Source organism: Suillus subalutaceus (genome assembly GCF_016647625.1).
Source record: "Suillus subalutaceus strain FC151 chromosome Unknown DFJ58scaffold_260, whole genome shotgun sequence".
NCBI lineage: Eukaryota > Fungi > Basidiomycota > Agaricomycetes > Boletales > Suillaceae > Suillus > Suillus subalutaceus.
Genome location: NW_024540509.1, coordinates 32,540 through 54,314, shown reverse-complemented (window position 1 = coordinate 54,314; position 21,775 = coordinate 32,540). Strand labels below are relative to the sequence as shown.

At 49.0% G+C, this 21,775-nt stretch overlaps 5 protein-coding genes across 5 annotated transcripts; 2 read left to right on the top strand and 3 right to left on the bottom strand.

The window, feature by feature from the left end:
- Positions 1 to 726: 726 nt before the first annotated feature.
- On the bottom strand, positions 727 to 3,360 carry DFJ58DRAFT_736304 (uncharacterized protein; the record flags this gene model as incomplete). Its single annotated transcript, XM_041386778.1, has 11 exons — positions 727 to 865; positions 954 to 1,099; positions 1,148 to 1,294; positions 1,343 to 1,528; positions 1,582 to 1,619; positions 1,670 to 2,024; positions 2,068 to 2,121; positions 2,173 to 2,190; positions 2,242 to 2,366; positions 2,415 to 3,117; positions 3,163 to 3,360. 11 exons carry the CDS (start codon positions 3,358 to 3,360, stop codon positions 727 to 729), a joined length of 2,109 nt encoding a protein of 702 aa, XP_041235854.1.
- A 1,505-nt stretch (positions 3,361 to 4,865) lies between these two features.
- DFJ58DRAFT_736302 (uncharacterized protein) lies at positions 4,866 to 6,775 on the bottom strand (the record flags this gene model as incomplete). The annotated part of the gene is made up of 6 exons (XM_041386777.1): positions 4,866 to 4,954; positions 5,009 to 5,042; positions 5,102 to 5,416; positions 5,479 to 5,814; positions 6,139 to 6,320; positions 6,406 to 6,775. 6 exons carry the CDS (start codon positions 6,773 to 6,775, stop codon positions 4,866 to 4,868), a joined length of 1,326 nt encoding a protein of 441 aa, XP_041235853.1.
- A 169-nt stretch (positions 6,776 to 6,944) lies between these two features.
- Positions 6,945 to 10,158, bottom strand: DFJ58DRAFT_719489 (uncharacterized protein; the record flags this gene model as incomplete). Its single annotated transcript, XM_041384642.1, has 6 exons — positions 6,945 to 7,260; positions 7,314 to 8,784; positions 8,934 to 9,255; positions 9,308 to 9,598; positions 9,649 to 9,854; positions 9,891 to 10,158. 6 exons carry the CDS (start codon positions 10,156 to 10,158, stop codon positions 6,945 to 6,947), a joined length of 2,874 nt encoding a protein of 957 aa, XP_041235852.1.
- Positions 10,159 to 10,240: 82 nt separating this feature from the next.
- DFJ58DRAFT_847974 (uncharacterized protein) lies at positions 10,241 to 10,824 on the top strand (the record flags this gene model as incomplete). Its single annotated transcript, XM_041393550.1, has 3 exons — positions 10,241 to 10,419; positions 10,446 to 10,726; positions 10,781 to 10,824. The coding sequence occupies 3 exons, from the start codon at positions 10,241 to 10,243 to the stop codon at positions 10,822 to 10,824; spliced, it is 504 nt and encodes a 167-aa protein (XP_041235851.1).
- A 7,881-nt stretch (positions 10,825 to 18,705) lies between these two features.
- Positions 18,706 to 19,351, top strand: DFJ58DRAFT_736298 (uncharacterized protein; the record flags this gene model as incomplete). The annotated part of the gene is made up of 5 exons (XM_041386776.1): positions 18,706 to 18,846; positions 18,903 to 18,995; positions 19,048 to 19,118; positions 19,170 to 19,230; positions 19,280 to 19,351. The coding sequence occupies 5 exons, from the start codon at positions 18,706 to 18,708 to the stop codon at positions 19,349 to 19,351; spliced, it is 438 nt and encodes a 145-aa protein (XP_041235850.1).
- Positions 19,352 to 21,775: the final 2,424 nt, after the last annotated feature.

Below are 21,775 nucleotides of genomic sequence, written 5' to 3'. Positions count from 1 at the left end.
TCCCCTGAAACCTGTTAAAGACTCGGCCAAAGGCGTCCATCACCATAATGCCAGTCGCAAGATCCCGTACCTGTCTTCTACAGACTGCTCAAATTATATTTCAGTGTTGTCACTATACTCCGACCAGATCCTGGGCTTTCGTTTCCAGAGACTGTCCAATACCAGTCGGAGGTGGATAAGTGTCCGATGTTAGAGAGCGAGAACTAAGGTAACGCGAGTCTCAGTCAATGGAAGAAAGACTAGTTCATGTATGCTAACCTAAGGTAACGCGAGTCTGTAGGGCGCTAGTAAGTATCATGTATAGTATAATGTGAATGGTATACGCACCTCAGTCAATGGAAGAAAGACTGAGGTGCGGGTGTAGCGTCTAGCCATCCTTAAGTAGCAAAGAGAAAATGGTCACATCAGTAAACCACTTTGTGGTGTACAGCGCTGTACAGCGCTGTACAGTGTGCAAGCTCCACAGCTTGGTCCCTGTTAGCCAGTTCATCAAGTAGCACCTTGCTCTGTGAATTTCTGTACAGACACTCACAGACCACCCAGCAACTACGAAATTCTACTTAAATTGGCAAAAAAATTGCTGTCTATGTATGTACAGACACTCACAGAGCACCGGAACTGTGCAGATATTGTTCACTGTACTGATATTGCTCGCTGTACTGCTTACACGACACTAAAAATAAAACAAAACCAATATATTCAATCACATGACTATGTTGGACGGTATTAGATCACGATCGGGAACACAATGATACAACGGTGCCTAAAACGATGAAAGAGGGGCGCGGGAATAGAAAAGTCGAGAAGAATTTGCAGGTGGTCGTGCTTCGCCTCAACAACTCCTTCGAGATTCAATGCCGCGGCCCTGTGCAAATGAAATTAGTATAAAAGTTTTCGGAGAGGGTGGAGATCCTTGCCATCCCGCTGCAGCCCATTCTTGCAGTTGAGCTGACAGCCTCGGACCATGATACGCGTCTCCAAGGATATCTTTGAGAAATACGAGCATCCGATTGTAAATAGGGCTGTAGTCCTTGCTTGAAAAATTCGGGTATGATTTTCCATGTCCGTTTTTCGCAAGACCGTCGAGGACGCAATTGAACTAGTATAGAAAAAAATTAATACAACATTTGTGAAGGAGATAACCTACCACTGCGGCAACCAAAGCCAAACACGAGAGTGGCAATTCCGTACGGAAGATCTCTGGCATCCTTTGCGCGATTCGATATGGCCCTGTGTAAAAGAATGCGATGGCAACCTCACGAAGGGCGGGATGGGCAAAATTTCGCGTTTTCCCCTGGCAATCTTCTGTCAGTATAGATGCGATCAGTGCAAGATCACTCACCATTTCGTCCACCCCAAACCGTAAGAATAGCGATTCTTTGATTAAACCAGCAGCCGCATGTTCAATCCAAGCAGCACGTTCTTGAGCGGGGACCGAAAGCGGGGGAATGAGCGAATATGATAGTGGTGCAATGCTTATGGCAGTTTTCTTCAAGTCTGATCGCCAAGTTGAAAGATCGTCGTACAGCTTCAGTACAGACTGTCAGCGATATATCGGCCCAGAATGAGTTAAATACGCACCAACCAAGACATATTAATTTTTTGCTCAGGCCAAACCCCTGCGATGACAGATTAGTTTGAGAACGAACGAGAACAAATGAGCACTCACCAGCTTCAAATTGTTCACCGTTCCTATCCCACATAACCAACGTTGCGATAAGAACTTCGGTGATTGATCCTGGTAGGTTCTTCACCAAGGCTGGAAACGGATTCTCCAGGGCATGTTGCAGGCGACATTCCGCTTTGGCATCCTCCAGAAAACGCTTCCAGCGCGGGCCATACCAAGATAGTTGATCGGGTGTTGGCCCACTACCCGATGCCTTGGACCTTTTGGCTCTTGATGGCTGAACGCTAGACTCGGTTTCTTGATTTAGCAGCTTGAGGGAGTCAGGGTCAGGAAGACGGGGCTTTCTGTTTTTCTCATGGTGGCGCTGCAATACATCCTCGGGCTTCAAGGTAATGGTCTACTTAATTGTGAGCGCCAATTAGAACAATTTCTAATCTCACCTCAATGTGTTGGGACTGTTGCCGCTGTAGGCCTGGTGAGATGTCCTGAGGGCCCTTGAAAGAAAAGAAATGTAAGCGTGTCACAATTAAGTAACGTGATCATACCTGAGAGCTTTCGTTCCGCTGGACGAACAAAATGAAGTGAGTCGGTCTCAGCTAGACTAGAAAACTTACGGAGGTTTTATCAAGGCTCGTCAGGGCAACAACATCATCTTCATCACGTGAATACTGGAATTCAAATTCAGGTGTGAGTGGACGAGCGACTGGAGGTTGCGAAGGTAGTGCATCCTTTGAAAATCCTATGATATCGATTTAATGAAGGGAAATCATGCCACGAAGATGTTTACCTGGATGTTCTTTCTGGCGCCGGCCGGCCTCCCCCCAACCAAACTCCTGCGAGCTCTTGACAGTGTCATCATTCTCCCCCTCTTCATCATCCTCTCCGTCAGCCTCTCCGTCGGGATCTTTGTTGTCGCTGTCGTCACTGTCATCGCTGTCGTTGCTGCTGCTGCTTTTGGAGTCGCTGTCCTCCTCAGATCCTAGCAGCCTCAGATGACGTTGAGCCCTAACAGTGTCATCCTCCTGGCGCAGAGCTGGGTCTAAGTTGTGCTCCAAAAAGACGGACCTCTGGGTATGCTGCGCTCGCTGCTCAGCGATAGCGTCCCGAGCTCGTTTCTCAGCGATAGCGTCCCGAACTCGTTTCTCATCGATAGCATCCCGAGCTCGCTGCTCATCGATAGCATCCCTAGCTCGCTGCTCTGCAATAGCGTCCCTTGCTCGTTGCTCAGCAATAGCGTCCCTAGCTCGCTGCTCAGCAATAACGTCCCTAGCTCGCTGCTCAGCGACCTTCATCCCAACGGTGACATATGGGTTTTCCGACACCTGAAGATCGGGCTTAGCAGTACCGGGATGAACAAAGTCTGTGGTGTTTGAAGCAGCAAATCCAAACCGTCTGCCAGGTTGTAGTAATGTCAAGCTGGGCTCTGCAATATCCATGGCTGAGGCATCTGGAGCATCACTGACGAGCGAGCTATACGGTGGAGGAACCGCCTATGGGAGAATCAACATGAGTAACAACATTAATTAAACACTTACCTTAGAATCTTTCTTTCGACCTTTACGACGTGGCTCTGGGGCTTGGGGATTGACTGGAACATTGGGACCAAGGGACGTCCTACCCTTGTGTTCGTGAGCTCGAGGCTTAGATTGTAGCGCTAATCCAATTTCTCTCAGCTGGGCGTTCCTACCTCCAGTTCCTGCATTAGGGAGGGCGGCCAGAACGTCGGGGAGCATCATTTGCTGCTTCTGCTCCAGCCAGGCCGAGTGACACGAGAGGGTACCATGCTGGGTACTTCGGCAATGTCTGCAGCCCGCGACTTTCTTTGCAAAGCCGTCTTTAAAGCATCAGATCCTTTTGCGCTTGGATCGTTTCCTCTTGGGGACTGGCAACGGCACGGGGAGGCATCACTGCAATAAAGAACAGGAAGAGGCAACGCGGATGAATTTATACCAGACTCACGAGGATTTTATATCATGTTCAGTAATCGATATTGGACGACTAGCGAGAGAAAAACTTCATTGTTAGTAATGATAGTAATAGAGCAACACACCTGAGTCAATGTGTCGCAAGAGTTGTGTATCATGACTCGTACTCGATATTCAGATGGGACTAGCGAGAGAAGATGTGCTTCATATTGACGTCAGTTAAGAAAACGTTTCGCACCCAGCCTGAGAGTTACATTCAAATTTCGATTACATAAGCAAAAACAGTGCGCATCATTGGCAAGATGAATAGTAGTACGTAAAAGAAACTGTCTGATTGTGAAGATAAAGAGAAAAATCAGTAGGGTGCTCGTAGGTGAACTATCATAACAACGTAACACAGTACACGAGATTCTAGGTATGCATATGCAGTGCAAACAAGCTAATAACAAAGAAGATAGCGTATGATGAGCGGGTGGACAAATCGAATCACCTTTCCCTCCTGGTCATGCGTCACTGCCCGATGCTGAATCAGACTCAGTGTCTCCAGTATGATGGGACTTCTGTCGCTTAGGCTCCACAACAGAGAAAGACTCTGAAGCAAGCCGTTTCCCCTTGAAACGATCCGCGAGAACAGCAGCATCATTCTTGAGCATATTCACAGTAGTTGCGAGCTCCTCGTCGTCGGGAAGCTGTTAAGATGCGAGTTGAGTATACCAAGAATGGTACTGAGGTGACGGGGTGAATCATGTTGTCCGCCAGAGCTTTACGCCACTCGGTTGCGAGGGGGATGAGGTCCCTGAAGTACGGTGTGAAATTCATCAGTGAGACGCTTTTCTTCTGCTGGATTCGCGAAAAAAGGTGATCTTGAAGGCGGGCGCATGTTTCCAAGTCAAGGCTTGTCCATCGATCCAGCAAGGATTGGGTAAGGGCCCCTGGCGCACCATGCCATTGGACCACTGAACTTGATGCAAACCCAAGCGAATATAAAAAAAAGAGACTCCAAGTCATCCGCGAATCTGTGAACGACAAATGATATTGGCAGAGCCAAAGAATCCGACGATGATTTCGGGGTTGTCGGTTTTTTCGTTGATTTATGTGCCCGAGTTTTCTTCTTCATCGATTCCGAGTTCGCCTGTTGCTGCAGGATTGCGACCTGGTTGAGTAGCCCACGTGACATGAAAGGGACTGTGCCCTGGCAAATGAATTAATAAACTGAATATTTAATGAATGAGGTGTACTTACTGTACCACCGATGGGATATTGTTATCCGCGCAATACGAACCGCGAACTCCCAGTCAATAAGAAACCCTTCACTACTTGCCAAGCTCGTCTAGGATCATCGCGTTGTTAAGACTACAGTCCCGATGCAAAATCTGACGTTCCTCCACTGCAGTTTGTAGGACTAAAATCAGAGAGCATCAGTTTAAGACACCTGTACCACGAACTAGATGCTTACTCTTAATGATATCTCTTAGTGCTCGCACGAACTCCTTAAGCGTTCAGAACATGTGAAGGGGGGGCGACCACATGGCTTCAAGACAAGACGCACATGAGTACGACTGGTGCCTCTGGTACTCCTGCGTTCCTTGTGCCAATATTTGCGGGTAATGTCGGGCTCACCATCTGACCGCTCAACAACCCAATAATCCACCAGCCTTGGAATGCCAGGGACGTTGTCTATTAACTCCAGCATCTTGATCTCATTCAGGACTACATTATCGTCCTTGCCCAGAACCCAATGATCTTTGATGATGTAGTCTTCATTGTCCAAGGTGACTAAATAGCAAACGGTTCCGCGACCAACGAGGCCTCGGGTCACAAAAAGAATCCTCTTTATGGTGTAGATTTTCTCCCCTACACGAATCTTGCCGCAAGGTTCGGGTGATTGAGTAGAATAAGGGAATTGGGGAAGGGAGAGGGGGTGACGGAATAGATGCTCTCGGTCATCTCAGTCTGGGGTATTTGCGATATGAGGCTAAGAAGGGGAGCGCTGCGGGTTGCAGTGGGTTGAGGGGGGGAGGAATTCTCTTCATCCATCGAGTCATGCAAGGCGCTCGGACTCTCTTCAGTTGAGTCATGAGCAGAATCACTAGAGGACTCATCAGAGTCATCAGAATCATCGGAGACGACCGATTCAAGAGCTTCGCCGGATGATACATCAGGATTTGGAAGAGAATCAGAGCTCGATGTGGTAACAGCATGGTCTGTCGTACTACTCCCGTCGGGCAGGAGTATTTCTGATGGGACGATAGCCGTGGATATCTTTGGATCGGGGTGGTGAAACAATCCTCGAGAAGGAAACTGTTGTGTCATAACCGATGCACTCTAAACTCCCAAACATGATAGCAGCGATGATGTGTAGAAATGTGTTGGGTTGCGTGTAAATATCGAAGCGAGGGGATACAGCACCACACCTGAGTGGTCATACATCAAGACCCTAAGGTGGCGATATTTATTTGTGAATGATAATATGAGAGCGAAGCGCCTCCAGGGCTGTTCACTCATCATAATATAGGCATGGGTATCCGCGGCCTTCCCGAGTCGCATCGCAGGCTGGTATCGACTGTGCGTGAGTTCTGCTGATACCCTGATGTTTCCCCACTTGGCAGATATATCGTCAGATAGGACAATATCTGGCTTGCGCTTGATGGCGCTGCCAGGCAATGCCTTCTGTGCATTGGCCGCACTCCATGTGCCGGTTGCAAAGCGCATTGCTACAAGTTCGGACCACGACCGTGAAAAGCAACTAGCAAAAGCATTGAGAAACGCTGCAAAATTTTCTTCATGAGTTGTTTCCTGTGTGGCGTTGTCCTCCGAGTCTGACCCCGAGTCCAACCCCAGCTGGAGTACTACCATTTTCTGGGGGGTCAACTGGAAGAGCCCAGTTCCAAGTCTTCGCTTCAGTGTCATACAGCGGCACTAGGGTATCTGGTGATGTACTGCTAAACTTTTCGTTGATGCGCTGGTTGTGATGAAGGATTTTTCCAAAAGGTATTTTAAGGTTGGACACATCGGGAAGAGGAATTGTGAAAGACTGGAAGATTTGGGTGAGTAAGTGTCCTAGTATTGGTTGTGAGGCCTTTGGTGTATCCTCGTGAGTGACCAGCCGATCAAGCTCGTTGGACGTGATCTTGTTCATAGCAGGGATGTCAGTGACATCGGGGATAGACACAAGTGATGACAATTTGATTCCGTTGTCAACGGTCCTGAAAAAACAAGCCATTTTGTATGTGACAATAGTGAGACAAACGCTAGCTTATCACGCCACATAGCGCCTCACAGCGCCATCAAAGATTGGACCAATGATCTAAGAATAAGATAGACTAGAATAACCATTGGCTAGATACACAACTGACGCGAGCATTGCATAAAAAAGGGTGACTACATCAAAGTTACATGGAAAGAGGAAAATATGAGTTCTTGTCCCAATACTTGTTGAGCCAAAACTGCGAAGCATGTTCCATGCTATTATATGGGGTGAGGCGGTTGTCCGCACTTGCACCGAAGCGAGGGACGAGGTTGACAAGTGCTCTGAGCTGTGTCACAGGCATGATGTCACCCACCCGAGTACCATTTGAACGCTTCGCTCGTTTGAGCAAGTGGAGCTGCGTACTTGGCTCATGATCATTGGTACCGGAGCTTTGGGGAACAATGTCAAAGCAATGTACATATACCAGAAAGCGGTCCTTCCATGACCAATTTGTGCCACTCTTTCCAACAGGACGCATGAGAAGCCTGATCTGACCAATAGTATGACCTACGACTTGACAATAAGTAAATATTCAGTACAATGTAAGAATAACATACCGTGAAGACCATCTGTGGGCCATACACATCTCGCCTCGTTATTGATGATGGCTGTGTCATACCGGCCAGAGGTCCAGGGATCAGAAGGGGGTGCGCAGTTGAGGGTCTGTGCAGGCCGTATGGTGCTGATATCATGAAAATCGGTGTCCTGGAGCCGAAGCTTAAACCAGACTTGTAGTTTGTCGAAGGGAAGTGGAGTAGTGGGTCCAGCTCTTCTAGCCCCCCCAATAGTATGGATGTGATCCCTCCCGTGAGTATCCTCACGACGAAGAAAGTCGGCAATGGCTGGTCGTAAGTCGGGAAGGCCAAACTTAATGGCAGCATCGTCAACAGATATATTTCTGATGGATGGGTCGTAGGCGAGGTGGAACGCTGTGCATTCAATAACGAACGAGCGCAATGGCACAGGGACTGTTCCCGCTTCCCTGTGCTGAAGGACCTTGGCAATTTCGAAGTAATTAGTGGTCGGACGTGAATGCCCAGGGTATTTGTTCATCGCTAGAAGGTGTGGGATATCATGATCGACATCTGCGTCGAAATCAACATCGCCATCGTCGTGATCGTCGTCTGCATCGAGATCAACGTTGTCATTGACATCGCCAACGTCATCTGAACCCTGCCGCTTCGAGTCTGCCATATTGTTAAGCAGACTCATAGCGAGGTCAAAGCGGCGGCACTTATCGGTACGGTCAAGATGGCGACATATCTGGGGATCGTAGTTGTTGTTGTTGCTGGAGTGAGCAGGATCCTTGATTTCCGTTATGTGCACATGTTCGGTGGTGTCGGCGGTCCATTGCAGAGAAACTCCAGTGTTCCTTATGCTCGGAACTATGGACTGCATGAGCTCCAGCTTTGGTATGTACCAGTTCTCAATGACTCCACCACGCTGACCACGACGAAATCCGCCATCTATAATTGCATCTTTGTTGGCGTGAAATTCTTCAAGGGCCGTGGAAATACGGGTGAGTTGGATGTCATCGATTACGGGTGACTGTACGAGGTACCGAAAGTCCATGAGAGCTCGTACGGCAGCCATCACGGTGCTAGGTACTGCGTCCGCGCTGACCGCGACAATTGAGCGCTGGATGTCGCATTGAGCGCGTCCTGTAACCTGTTTAAGTTTTGAAATCCCGCCATGAAAATGACGGAACCCAGTGATGACCTGCAACACAGAGAACCGAAAATCGATCTCTGTGTCACCGACTGCGCAAATGAGCCACTTTACATCGTGGTCGTAGAACTCGTGATGGATGAGGTGAAGAAACTCGGGAGTAAGAAAGTGTGATGGATCACTGAGGGGCCAATCTAGCCAGAATGGTGTGTTGACGCCATTCAGACGAAACTTCTGGGCCTCACGGAAAAAAGCCTCAATGTCATCGGGATCAACTTTACTCCGTGCAGTAGCCAGCTGGGAGAGTGTAGTTGCTCGTGTGCGAGGTTCATGACGGAAAGAATCTCCAAACTGTTTATACATGGCCATAGTAACCGGAGAGGTTTCCCGCCAACGGCAGCCAGCATCATGGCCTCCGGGGTGTCGACAATATAGCTTGCGAGCGGTGTGAAACAGTAGCGACTGTGTCCGATAGGATCTGACAGCATGACCCCTTCGCGGGCGGCTACCTTGAGTGGACGTAGAACTATATCCAAGCATTTGTGAATGAGGCGATCCTCAAGTACACCTCGCATGCGTTTCTTCTTGTAGATGAATTTTGGGACGGGGAGTAGAGCAGTAAGGACAAAGGCATTCGAAGACGATTTGAGTCGGGTAGACATGTGTATGTTAGCAAGGCTAACGAGAAGGGGATGTGCAACTCTGTCGCCCGTCATGGTCGATACATTCGTCTTGTCAGATGATAAGATGGTCCCAAGGAGTGTTGCACCTTTTGGTAGGGCTGACTGTCCGAAAACTGATAAGTATGACAACTCGCACAAATGATACTATGCGTACCTGCATATTCCACGCGTCATCACCTGTCGCCCATTCCGAGAACACGCGACACAACCTCTGTGCAGTGGTATACACCCTGCGAGGCGTAAAGTCCAGCTGATCATGAAAGGCAGGATGGTTGAGAAGGCTTGAAATACAATCCAGGGGATCGCGCCAATACAACACAACGGGCAATTTCGTAGGAAATTTTGTAGGTATGATTTGAGACATCCAGCGCGGACCGCTGGGCAACATTTCCGCTCTACTGCGAAGTTCCTTGGCCGAAAGGAATGACAACGGAAGGGTCTTTATCTGAATCACTTGGAAAAATTGTAAATATTATCGACGAATTTGTTACTCACCATCTCGAGTGAAAGAAAACTGTCTATCTTCCCCATGCTCAATCCTGAGCGAAGGAGCCACGACCCAACTTCCCAGTCTTTCCGGCTGCTGAATGGGTAATACGGATTCATTGCACGGTGTTTGCTGTTATTGTCGGAATTGAATAGATCGAGGAACGTGTAGCCCTTGCCGTATGTTTGAGCGCAGTCAGGATATGAGTCGATAACTTCCGAGTTGTGAGTTGGCATTCCCTGGCTCTCACTACCACCAGTACTCCCTCGAGACATCTCATCCCAATCCCCAAAACCACCAGACTCGATGTTGGGTATATTCGGTCCATCGTCCATATCCATGGAAATATTTGGTTCATCATCCGAGTCCATACGAGAGTCATCAGACTCGGGGCGAAAGCATGCCAAATCCTGCAGCCACGTACTGCACCCAGAACGAGGTTGGCTCATGTGACGAGCAACAGCGACGTCGTTCTTGAAACCGCCTTTGCCGCATGAAGGACACTGGAATGACGACATAGCGTGCACGTGAGAATTCTGAGACGTTCAACTGTAAAGGTATTGATTCCGGAATCCGAACATATTAGTTTTTCAGTCCCTCATGTCCGAGTCAAGCCACACACCAATACATCTCAATCTGAATGTCTCTAGTGATAGTGACGTATCATCGGCGTCACGTATGCGCCCGCGATGCAATAAGTGGCAAGCCAACTATGTCCTGGGTGACTCTGGCAGTGGTATCGCAGATTTGTACGATGTGGTCGACACTATTGGCTCAATGTTAAGTGACTGTGATATCTTACTAGGCAATGCTCGTTCACATGCCCACAGACCATCAACGATGTTGATGATCTTGAAGCCAACCTCATCATGGACCTTGCAAGGGCCCGACGTGATGTATTCGATGCAGAGAAAACACTTGCCGATTGCATCGTCCGAGAACATGAAGTCATGACGTCTCTTTCAAAACACAAGTCCGCCATCTCTAAGCGCAAGCTCGACAAGGCGGATGTAGGATTGGGTCATATGCGCATCACATTCAGGAAACATGGTCTTTCTCACCACCCAGCGCCACACAATTTTCACAGTAAGTACGCCTATCATTTACATAGTACTACCAACTAACACCTTCGTATCATAGACTCATTCGCATCCTGCCGTCAGGTCGCCATCCAGTTGGACTGATGACAAGTACCTTCTTTTGATTTGTATCAAATAGAAACATTGTATTTGGCAGTAGTACTCTCACTAAATATGATTCGGCCATGGAATTTTGTTTATGTCTTGACCTTGGCGGATGTGCTTCAAATTGTTTTAATTTTCTAAGTATAGCTCTAGCTCAAACTACATACTAGTAGTAGCGCTTGAGAAATGGAAATGGTGACTAGTACTAGTATTTTACTGACAAACACTGTAAGCAGCTGTACACCCTGTGAGCTCTGTCCCTCTGTGGGTTGCTGTGAGGAACTAGTATCAGAAAATGTCGATGCTGGGAGAAATCTACTGTGAGCTCTGTGCCGCTGTGGGGCGCTGTGGGTTACTGTGGGAAACTGTCGGAAATGTTATGTCTGTGGAGAAAATTGGGGTTTACTGATGCAGTAACTAGGGTGGATGACAGTCAGTGACAGTGGCAGCTAAGGTACATAGAACTGGAACCGTTAGATATATCTATCTGGAACCGGCTTGGTGCTCTGACGGATCACCTCTCAACACTCCCACTCGTCAGAGCGCCTGGCAGGTCTTGACGACGTAGTCCCATGTTTTCCCGATGCTGGACCCCAGCTGGGTGAGGTAACACCTTCGTTAGACTATCAGCAATCATCTCTGAGGTGGATTTGTACTGGAGTTCGATCTTGTTTGTGTCGACGAGGTCACGGATGAGATGGTAGTGGACGCGAATGTGCTTGGCTCTTTTGTGGAACCTTGGATTCTTCGAGAGTGCAATACTGGACTGGTTGTCTCCATATAGGAGTGCGGGGTCGTAGAGTTCAGGGTCGAGGCGGAAGTCATGTAGAAGCTGGATCAGATATAAGGCCTCGCGTGAAGCGTTCAATAGACCGATATATTTGGCTTCCGTGGTCGAGGTAGCGACCACAGATTGCTTCTGCGACTTCCAACTACATCAGTAAATTCACACATTCCTTAACGTCCTTAATCAGCTTATCTCACTTATTTCAAAACTTGTTTTCTCTCTCTCACATCATTCACCTGGCATATCTTGTATTTTTTTAATGTGAAACATAATAAAACATGTCCATTAATACATCTCAACATTTTTTTTCTTAATACATTCAAGTTGAAATTTCGGACAAGTAGATCCACTTTCAACAAGGTGGTTAAGTGTGAATAAGTCTGTTTAAGGGCAAAATAAGGAATGTGTGAATTTCCTGATGTAATGGGCCCTCCGAAGAGTTGATAAACATAAGCGCTGGTGGACTTGCTATCGTCCCGATCTGCAGCATAGTCCGAATCCGAGTGCCCAACGAGTCCCTCATTTGACGAGCCGAAGATAAGTACTAAATCCGTAGTTCCACGAATGTACCGGAGAAGATGTTTGAGTTGACGATGATGGTCGATACTGGGATTCTCCATGTATTGGGAGAGGCATGAAACTGGGTAAGCGATGTCGGGGCGAGTGGTTCGCATAGCGTAGTTGAGTTCCCCGATAGTTCGGCGATATGGGATCGACGCAATGGCATCCGCTTCTTCACTCGTTGGGGGGCGAGTGGCCTTCTGCAAGGTTACTCCAGGTGTCATAGGCGTACTGACGGGATTGCACAGTGTCATGCCGGCGTTCTTGAGAATCTTCTCAAGGTAAGCCTTCTGGCTAATGGTGAGGAGCCTCTTCTCTCGGTCGCGCGTAATGTGCATGCCAAGGAAGTGGCGAGCGGGACCGAGATCCGATAAGTCGAAGCGTCGCTTTAGCTCTGTCTTGAACTTGTCCAGGTAATCGCAAGAGTTCGACACTGCGAGCATGTCGTCGACGTAGATGACTAGCCATATGACTTTGTCCCCCTCGTGGAGGACAAATAGACTGTGGTCAGCTTCGCTCATTACGAATCTGAACCCCTCTATCCGCAAGTACTCATCCAGCATCTGGTTCCACTCATACCCCGCCTGCTTCAACCCATAAAGCGCTTTCTCCAGCTTCCACACCCAGTCCGGATGTTCAGGGTCTTCAAAACCAGCCGGTTGCTTGAGGTAGATGTCCTCCTTGAGGTCAGCGTTGAGGAAGGCAGTACGTACGTCCATCTGGTCTAGTTCAAGGTCGAATTTCGCCGCGAGGGCGAGGAAAATACGAACCGTGTCGTACTTGGCAACAGCCGCGAACGTTTCTGTATAGTCAATCCCCTCGACTTGCGTGTATCCCTGCGCAATGAGGCATGCCTTGTGACATGTGATGTTGCCTTCTTCGTCAGTTTTTACCGTGAATACCCATCTCGAACCAATCACTTTGCGTCCTTCTGGGAGTGGCGTGAGTTTGTGAGTTTTGAGGTCCTGCATTGACTGCAGCTCAGATTTGCAGGCGTCTGACCATTGAGGCCACTCAGGTAACGACCGAGCTTTGTTGATGGTTTCGGGTATGATTATGTTTGAGCGTTTGGGAGGTTCGGTAGCTGTGTGCATTGCGGATTCGGTACTGTCGTTGTCGTGCTGACTGGTCGAGGACTCTGGTACATATGTCCAGCGTTCGGCGACGGGAACTCGTCGCGTTGGTATGGCCGTTGCGCTGGTCCCAGAGGGTGCGATATGACCTGCTTGTACCGGTTGGCATGAACAAGTGCTGCGACGCGGAACATCCGAAGGAGGTGCAGGAGGAGGAGGTACTGGAGGTTGCTGTGGGGGGATAAGCAGTGTTACCTGTTCGGTTGGGCCAGGGATTGTTGGCGGATCGTTATGGTCAGGTGGGTTGTCACGTTCTCCCACTGACACCTGTGGTACGCAGTCAGCAGGGGTCGATAGAGGTGGCTCACCAGCCTGTGCTCCCACTGGCTGAGTGACACCTCCCACCGATGAAGTGGCACCAGGGAGATCCGCTGAGTCAAGAAGGAGAGGAGCGAGGGGTGAGGAAGCAGGATCCCCGTAGAATACGTGTTCATCGAAGTGGACGTGACGGGAACGCACGACGCGTTTGGTAGAGGGATCCCAGAGAGTGTAGCCTGCATTCCGTACATGGCCGAGTAGGAAGCAGCGACGAGAGACAAAGTCGTACTTGCGACGAGTGTCCTCTGGTATGTGCGCATAGGCAAGGCAACCGAATGGACGAAGGTAGCCAACATCCGGCTTGCGACCATAGAACGCCTCGAAGGGTGTGCGACCAGCGAGAGATGAGGAAGGGAGCATGTTCTTGATGTGGGCTGAGTTAAGAATCGCCCAGCCCCAGAACGAACGCGGGAAACTGCTCAGGTGGTGCGAACTGAGTGCACGGGTGACGATGGTTTGGTGTCCGCGTTCCACGACGCCATTCTGTTGGGGAGTGTAGGGCATGGTGGTCTCATGCTCAATGCCATGTTCCCCAAGGTAGGCCAGAAACTCCCTCGACATGTACTCGCCTCCGTTGTCACTGCGAAGCCGTTTGACGCGCCCCCCAGATTGTGTTTCTATCCAGGGGATAAAATTCCGGAAATGATCAAAGACCTCGGATTTGGCACGCATCAAGTAAACTACGGAGTACCTTGTGTAGTCATCAGTGAACACCACAAAGTAGTGATCACCGGTAGAGGAGGTGATGTTGACCGGTCCCCAAACGTCAGAGTGAATGAGGTCAGCTGTCGCTTTAGCGCGGCGTGCGATAGTAGGAAAGGGAAGCCATTTATGTTTTCCCATAATGCAGGACACGCAATGTATCGTGTCAGCGCCGCCGACATCATGATGCAGGGTGGTCTCATCGATGTTCATCCCGCTGACATGTCCCGTGGCCTTCATAATGGTCGAAAAACCAGCATGCCCAAGGCGACGATGCCACGTATTAAGAGATGGAGGCGTGGACTTTGTGAGCATTGCGCGTGCAGGGGTGGAATCAACCGTATGGTACGTTGCATCCAGCAGATACAATCCGTCTTTCTGGTGTACGTGGGCGATGTATGGCCCATTGCCGTTGTTAGAGCGCAGCGTTCCTCCTTCAGAAGTAGTCGCGAAGGATATACGAGCAGAGGCGAGGGTGGATACCGAAATGAGCGTACAGCGCAAATCAGGGACATGCAGGAACTTGAGCTCGTGTTCCGTCAACGAATCACCAAACCGCAGTACAAGTTTCACTTTACCCCATCCTGGAGCTAACACCACATGCTCATCAGCTAAGGTCACACAGATAGGTTCACGCAGTTTCGTATAGTGAGAAAAGCGTGATATTTCAGGCTCCATGTGAGCCGTCGAGGCAGAGTCTACGTGGAAGGACCCAGCTGGTAAAGCAAGGGCTGATGAGATACTGGCTGAGTGATCCTTCAGCGTAAGGACGAATGGAGGTGGTATGGTAGACTCGTCAGTTGGGTCTGGCAGGGAGGGCACTGGGTTAGCGGCGGTTGTGGCAGGGGAGGAAGGACGAGGTGCTGACTTTGGAGTTTTGTCGTCCTTAGAGAGCCGTGCGCGACACTGTACCCAGACATGGCCAGCCTTTTGACAATGGCCGCACTTAGGTCGCCATCCTACTATCCACCCATCTCCTTTTGTCTCATCAAAACCTTTCGGCGGGACACGATCGCTGGTCTTGGGGTTGGAGGAGTTTCCTCCTCGATGTCCAGACAGCATGGCCACATGGTCACTGCCACTGGTTCCAGCGCGGTGTAATTCCTGAGTCTTCAGGCGGTTGACGACATCGCTGAAGTCCAGCGAAGTATCGCTGTTGACGAGGGTTTGACGAAGGGGGTCGTAGTAGTCAGGTAGGGTGCACAACAGGACGTGCACGAAGATCGCGTCCGGGATCTTGTACTCGTCCTTTGCCGCAGTTGTAACGACACTGGAAGTGGAGGGTGCGACTGCTGTGGTGACAGAGAGAGCTGCAAGGTCGGATTTTAGCACGGTGAGGGTTTGCATAGTTTGGGCGATGGAGGAACTATCATGCGCCTTGGGAATGGTGAACAGGCGGTCCAGGTATTGATTGAATCGAATAGCCTTTTGGGGAAGGTACTTCTTTTCTAGAGCAATCCACGCCATGTGCGGGTCATCTATATCGCGGAGGTGGACGAAGTCCTGCGCATCAATCGCCGTGGACATAGCGCTGAGGGCGAGAAGTCGGCGTTGTTTATAGACTTGTACTCGTTCAGCGTGTTTCTCTGCGCGAATGATGTTTTGATCCACGTCCGTGAGTGTGGCTGGGGGGGATGGCTCCTTCTCGTCGCCGTTGACATATGGCCATAGCCCAATGCCGCCGGACCACATTTTAAAGCCAGTGGCCCATTGAGAATAGTTGGATCCGTCGAGGGTGAGCTTCTCATGCGGATATCGTTCAGTTTTGGGAAGGGAGTCCGAAGACGACATGGTAACGTCAGAGCCGAGTGTTATCGGCGGGAATGAGAGATTTTGAGGAGAAGATGGCGCTACCCTTTAGGCAGGGCTCATAACCTGTTAGAGAGCGAGAACTAAGGTAACGCGAGTCTCAGTCAATGGAAGAAAGACTAGTTCATGTATGCTAACCTAAGGTAACGCGAGTCTGTAGGGCGCTAGTAAGTATCATGTATAGTATAATGTGAATGGTATACGCACCTCAGTCAATGGAAGAAAGACTGAGGTGCGGGTGTAGCGTCTAGCCATCCTTAAGTAGCAAAGAGAAAAATGGTCAGTAACTAGGGTGGATGACAGTCAGTGACAGTGGCAGCTAAGGTACATAGAACTGGAACCGTTAGATATATCTATCTGGAACCGGCTCGGTGCTCTGACGGATCACCTCTCAACATCCGACTGCCAAGTACGCGTTGGCATATTTACACAGATTCCAACTTTTTGTCTTCGACAGGGCACATTCAACCCTGGTCCCCCGAACACGTCAGTGGCATACCTGTTGTAAAGGAATGGTCATTCGGGCGGCGAAGAGCCAAGTTCGCTTCGAGTTATTGGCCTACACCAAATTAGTTGGGAAATGAAATTTGAGGGATGAAGAGACTGGTACGGTTTGCATTCCCGAGGTACCGGCGCAAACAAGCTAAAGCCTCGCTGACGAACTTTCTTTCTCCGTCACTCGTGATTATTTACGTACTGTTTACTTATAAGTTGAGCATCAGTGAGACTATACTGGGTGCGAGGTTGAATTCATAGATGAAGAGTCGCCCAGGCCAAGAATCTACACTTCAGTAAGAGCGTGCAATCATCCATAATTTGAGAAGAACCTTGAAGAAGCTTCAGCTTCAACATTCGGTAAACGGGCCAAAGCCTCATGTGGCGAAAGTGTATGCATACTGGCATATCCGATCTTCGACACCGTAATACCATCAGAAATTCGGAATTGACTCGCTTGAAAGGGGACAAGGTGGCCATTGATATCCCAGCGGGACCTGACTCTGCTCGGGCTTAGTTTCGGATCGGCCGTTAAACGTTGGTACAACTAACTTACATAGACATATGTGCATTTCAGGGGGTCGCATCCTTCGAGGGGTTGCAAGGCACGTGGTGTGTTTATCCTCGTTTATCATGTTTTTTCTGCCTGTCAGCATCTTCAACGTCAGAGACAACCATTTATACACGGCGGAGTTGACGTGCCCACATCTTCAGGACCTGATACTATGACGGTCCCACGCGGCGAATACGAGGAGAATGTTGTTGCTGTGCTCCATTGAGTGGGATGACACAGGTGCGGGAATGATATCAATGGATTATCCTGTTCGACCACGATTCAAATCTGCCAGGTATTGCCCTGACTTGTATACTGGGCATATTGATATTCAGTCCTGCGCATGCACATATGCCATGGACCCGCGAGGCGAAAGTGTGAAATTGTGAATCGAGATGCTGGGCCGAAGAGGGGACAGGGCGGGTTGAAACTTGACGTGTGTATCCGAACCTGGGTTGCAAATTTCCCTGGTGTCACTATGTCCACTGCAGGGGGGTTCTGTTCCGCGCTCAATTATGGAGCTAATGATACAGTATGTATTGAGTTTTAAGTTGCTGATCACTCGTCGTCTGTGTCCACAGACTTCACCGTAAAGTCACCCAATGCCCTCTCCATGCACGAACGAGGACTCAGTGCGAGCATAGTTCCTTCCTACTAGTTCCTTTCAAGGTCTTTCATTGAATTGACTATCTCAGCAAATATTCCCAATGCCCCGATTCGAACAAGAATACGATCCATCTCTTCGGACCCTTTCGAACCCTTCTAATCGTCGAACCTCCCGATCGAATTCATATTTGATTATGCATGTCCACCAGTCCTGCAAGATGTTCCCGTTATACCATGTGCATGCATTCAAGCCGTCGACCTATGCATGTATGCAAGCCATCGACCTACGTAAAGTGGGCGAAAGACGCAACGCAGCCTTCATGTTACATCTTCAAACACGTACAGACCGGCTTGTTTGGGATTGAGAGCATACAATTGAGGAAGGGCCTGTGTAATTGTGAACCTGATGGTCTTGAAAGCGTAAGGTGAAGAAGCCCTTGCATTCTGCGGGAGATTCTCCCGGTCCAAAGAAGCCTAATAAAGTCAGTCAATAATCTCTCATACACTTGCACCACGGATCAAAGTCACTTACCAGACCATCATCACACTCGGGGCAGGGAATAGAGCGAGTTCATCATTGTACCTTGTCTCAATCTTCCTAAGGACCGCGGACAGCTTGGGCTCTGCTCAATCGGAACGAATACGAAGCTTCTCGATCACAGGAAAGCAATAATTACTTCGGGGATTCCTCCTCTGGTCGCAATTTCAGATGTGGATGGGTCTGCTCAGTGTATGCGACACGAAGGAAGCAGCGCTTGTGATGGTATTACTTGAATTTCTCCAGGCCCCTAGTAAATTGACTTACGAAATGAACTTGATACACTAGTAGGTCAAGAAAGTGGTATAAAAGACGCAGGCGAGCAAGCTCTTGTTGAAACTCATCCAACCCTTACACCTACTAAAGCATCATCACAACCATGACTATCCCAGTTCCGGGCACATACGTGATCTACAACATCCAATATTCCACCCTAGATGTCGATTTGCACTGGGCCAACGTTAGTGACGGCGCCCCTGTCGTCGGTTACATCTACAACGAATCTACCCAGAACATGCTGGTTAGTGCAGATATCGGAAATATGCGTGTTTGATCTCACCGAACCCAACCCTGCAGTGGAACTTGCAGGTTGTCGATGAAGAACAGGGTCTAGTGCAATTTGTTAACCTCGCGGGCAACAATTATGCTGGAGTCTCTGGCGAAATCGATGTGAGTACGTCCAGCAACTTAGCAAGCTGGGGTTGACAACAACAAAATCAAGGGCTCTGGAGTCATAGGAACCTCCATCGAAACTACTTTCAAACTCCACGAGAGGAAAATCGGGGAATATGAGTGAGTTCCGTTTCTCTACCATGCGTCTTTAGGCTCAAACGGCATCCTCAGGATTCAGACATACAACTCTGAGCTCGTCTGGGAGCTGCCTGACGGAAACAACTTCACCGAGGTAAGCTCATCAGATGAACTGGACAAATTGTACGTACTCAAGGGTATAGATTATCCTCTCCCCTCCCATCAGCTTCTATGACAACCAGGCTTGGCAGTTCATTCCAGTTGATGGTAACTGAGAGTGAAGACACTAAAGAGGGAGGTAAAGCACTGGCGGCAATGACTTGACACCATTAGCACCGACCATGGACTAACAATATTCTTGAGCATCGGAAAGAGGATATCTACCACCACTGCTGTTATGCGGCTACAACTATTTATTCGACTTGTAGTAGTGAGATTTTTCAGGAAACGAACAGTGCGAGGACTTAGAACATGTCTGCCTAAATGACCAACGAACCATTTACGAGCACTAACTATCCAAAAGCCAACACTGTACACGATCACAATTCCAACAGCGACTACGGCATAATTCAGCGTATGAGTCAACTGACTGATACGAAGGTCAGAACAAAAATGAGAACGGTCCCAAACATTTTGTGAATAACAGAACCTACATTGGCTTGAGGAAGAAGGCATACAATAGCGATGAATGCAATCCATATAACTGCCGTGACGAGAATGGGTATAGAAAATGCGCCGAGGTGGAATGAACCTCGCACGAAACGCTTTCGGTAAGATATACGGAGAGCAATGGGTATAGCATGCACCAAGCATTAGGTCCGACCCGAGATGACCATTTCAAAGGAAGAACCACTTGCCATAGGATATATACAATCCAATTGTTTGCGATGCTAGTTAGCCGAGAATGCGACAGCGCTCCCAAGACTGGGAAGGCCCAATATAAAGCTGAGAGCCCACGCAAGCCATACTGGACCAGTAGACGCATTGTAGATTAGAGTGACACAATTGGACTGAGGGCCCGGGAGGGGGAAAAGTCGGAGGAGAATTCAACGAGGGCCAGTGCAGGTACATGGATTAGAGTACCGAGCATTGGAGGCGAATAGGAGGTGCATTGGAGGTAAAACAATCGTGAATATATCATAGCGCATGCGTATATACAGGTGCTCCGATAAGCTACAGAGGAGATATGGTGTATAAGGTATGCATGTTCAACACAAACGCGGCAATGTGGCGTGGGTGACTTGAGAGCAGGCGGGCGGGCGGAGTCGGGGATTGGCGGCTCGCCGCTATTTTGTCGTGAGAACGCAACGAGCGACGCGGCCTCTGAGACACTCACTTCAACTCTTGTGTGTAACCCATCCTCGCCAGTTTAAACTCTGTCCGCCCCATCATCAATCAGCTCGGGCTTTGCAACTTCCATCTTCTACAACTTTTAGAGTGGTCAGAGTCGGACGACATAATGAGCCGACTTCGCAATCCAGATTCGGAGCTCTGTTGCAGTTCGAGTTGAAGAGTGGTCGGAGCACTATCCCATTCAAAATTATTGAGGCTGCATGCATGATATCGGTATATACTGTGTTCCTTGATCAAATGATCACCGCTTGGACAGGTGGCAGACACGCGGTTGTGGGATAAGTAAGCCGAAATGACTATGTACTACAGCTGAGTTCACTTGAAACCAGGTGTACGCCCACTAATAGGCCTAGAGAAAATTCGTCGGTAGTGCTCTGCTTGAAGTTGTGTGTCCTACTAAGTACCACTACGGGATGGCGAATAGGATGTCGGTCACTCATATCAAGACGAGTGTGTCCTATTTTCCTTGGAATACGTCTTGGCGTGGATACTGAGGCTGCTGCATGCGGCTGCAAGTGCAATTGAACCCCCGAGTCGAAGGATCATTCAACGAAGCAGGCTAACGCTCGGATTCAGTGTTAGCGCCACCAGGCAGACCACATGGTCCATATTCCCTGGGGGTTGACGATCAATGACTCTACCCACGGCTAGCGGGGAATCGATATTCGGTGTGCAAGTGAGTATGTGACAGCATATGAGCAACTCACAAAATGATACAGATCTAGGATATGTAGAAATTCAAACCGGATGAGCAAGCAGAAACGCACAGCAAGGTCACACACTCAGATACGCAGAAGCAACAAGGCACTATTTATAACTCATTTGCCAGGTTGCAGACGGGGTATGGGCGGGAAACTTTAAAGCTTCATCATCCAGATTCATCCGGTATAGAACACAAGTCTGATGCCATCTGAAGAGTCGAGACTATATACTACTTTCAACAGACCTCAACAAGACCCGTCCAAAACTTTATTTTCCGCCGCGATGCAGCACTTTTGAAGGACAAGTCATTGGTGTCCCCATTGTCTTTTGAAGAAACCCAGAGAACCGCAGCATAAACGCGATCACCACCCTAACATTATTTGCAATTTTGCACAGACTCGCGCGACGTTAGCGAATTAGCATAGCTGGAACAAATCCAACTTAGGAGTCGCTCATGATGATAGCATGGATTCCTTGTTATTATATTCCGCCTTTCCATTTGGAATAGCTTCTGGTGCGGATGCCACATTTGTATTGTAATAAGGTGAGTCCTACTGCGCCGCACTCACAGATGCGTATGACGAATTGGTGCGGCTGTGAGCGACGGCACCGGATACCCATCTCGAAACACCAGCCGAAAACCC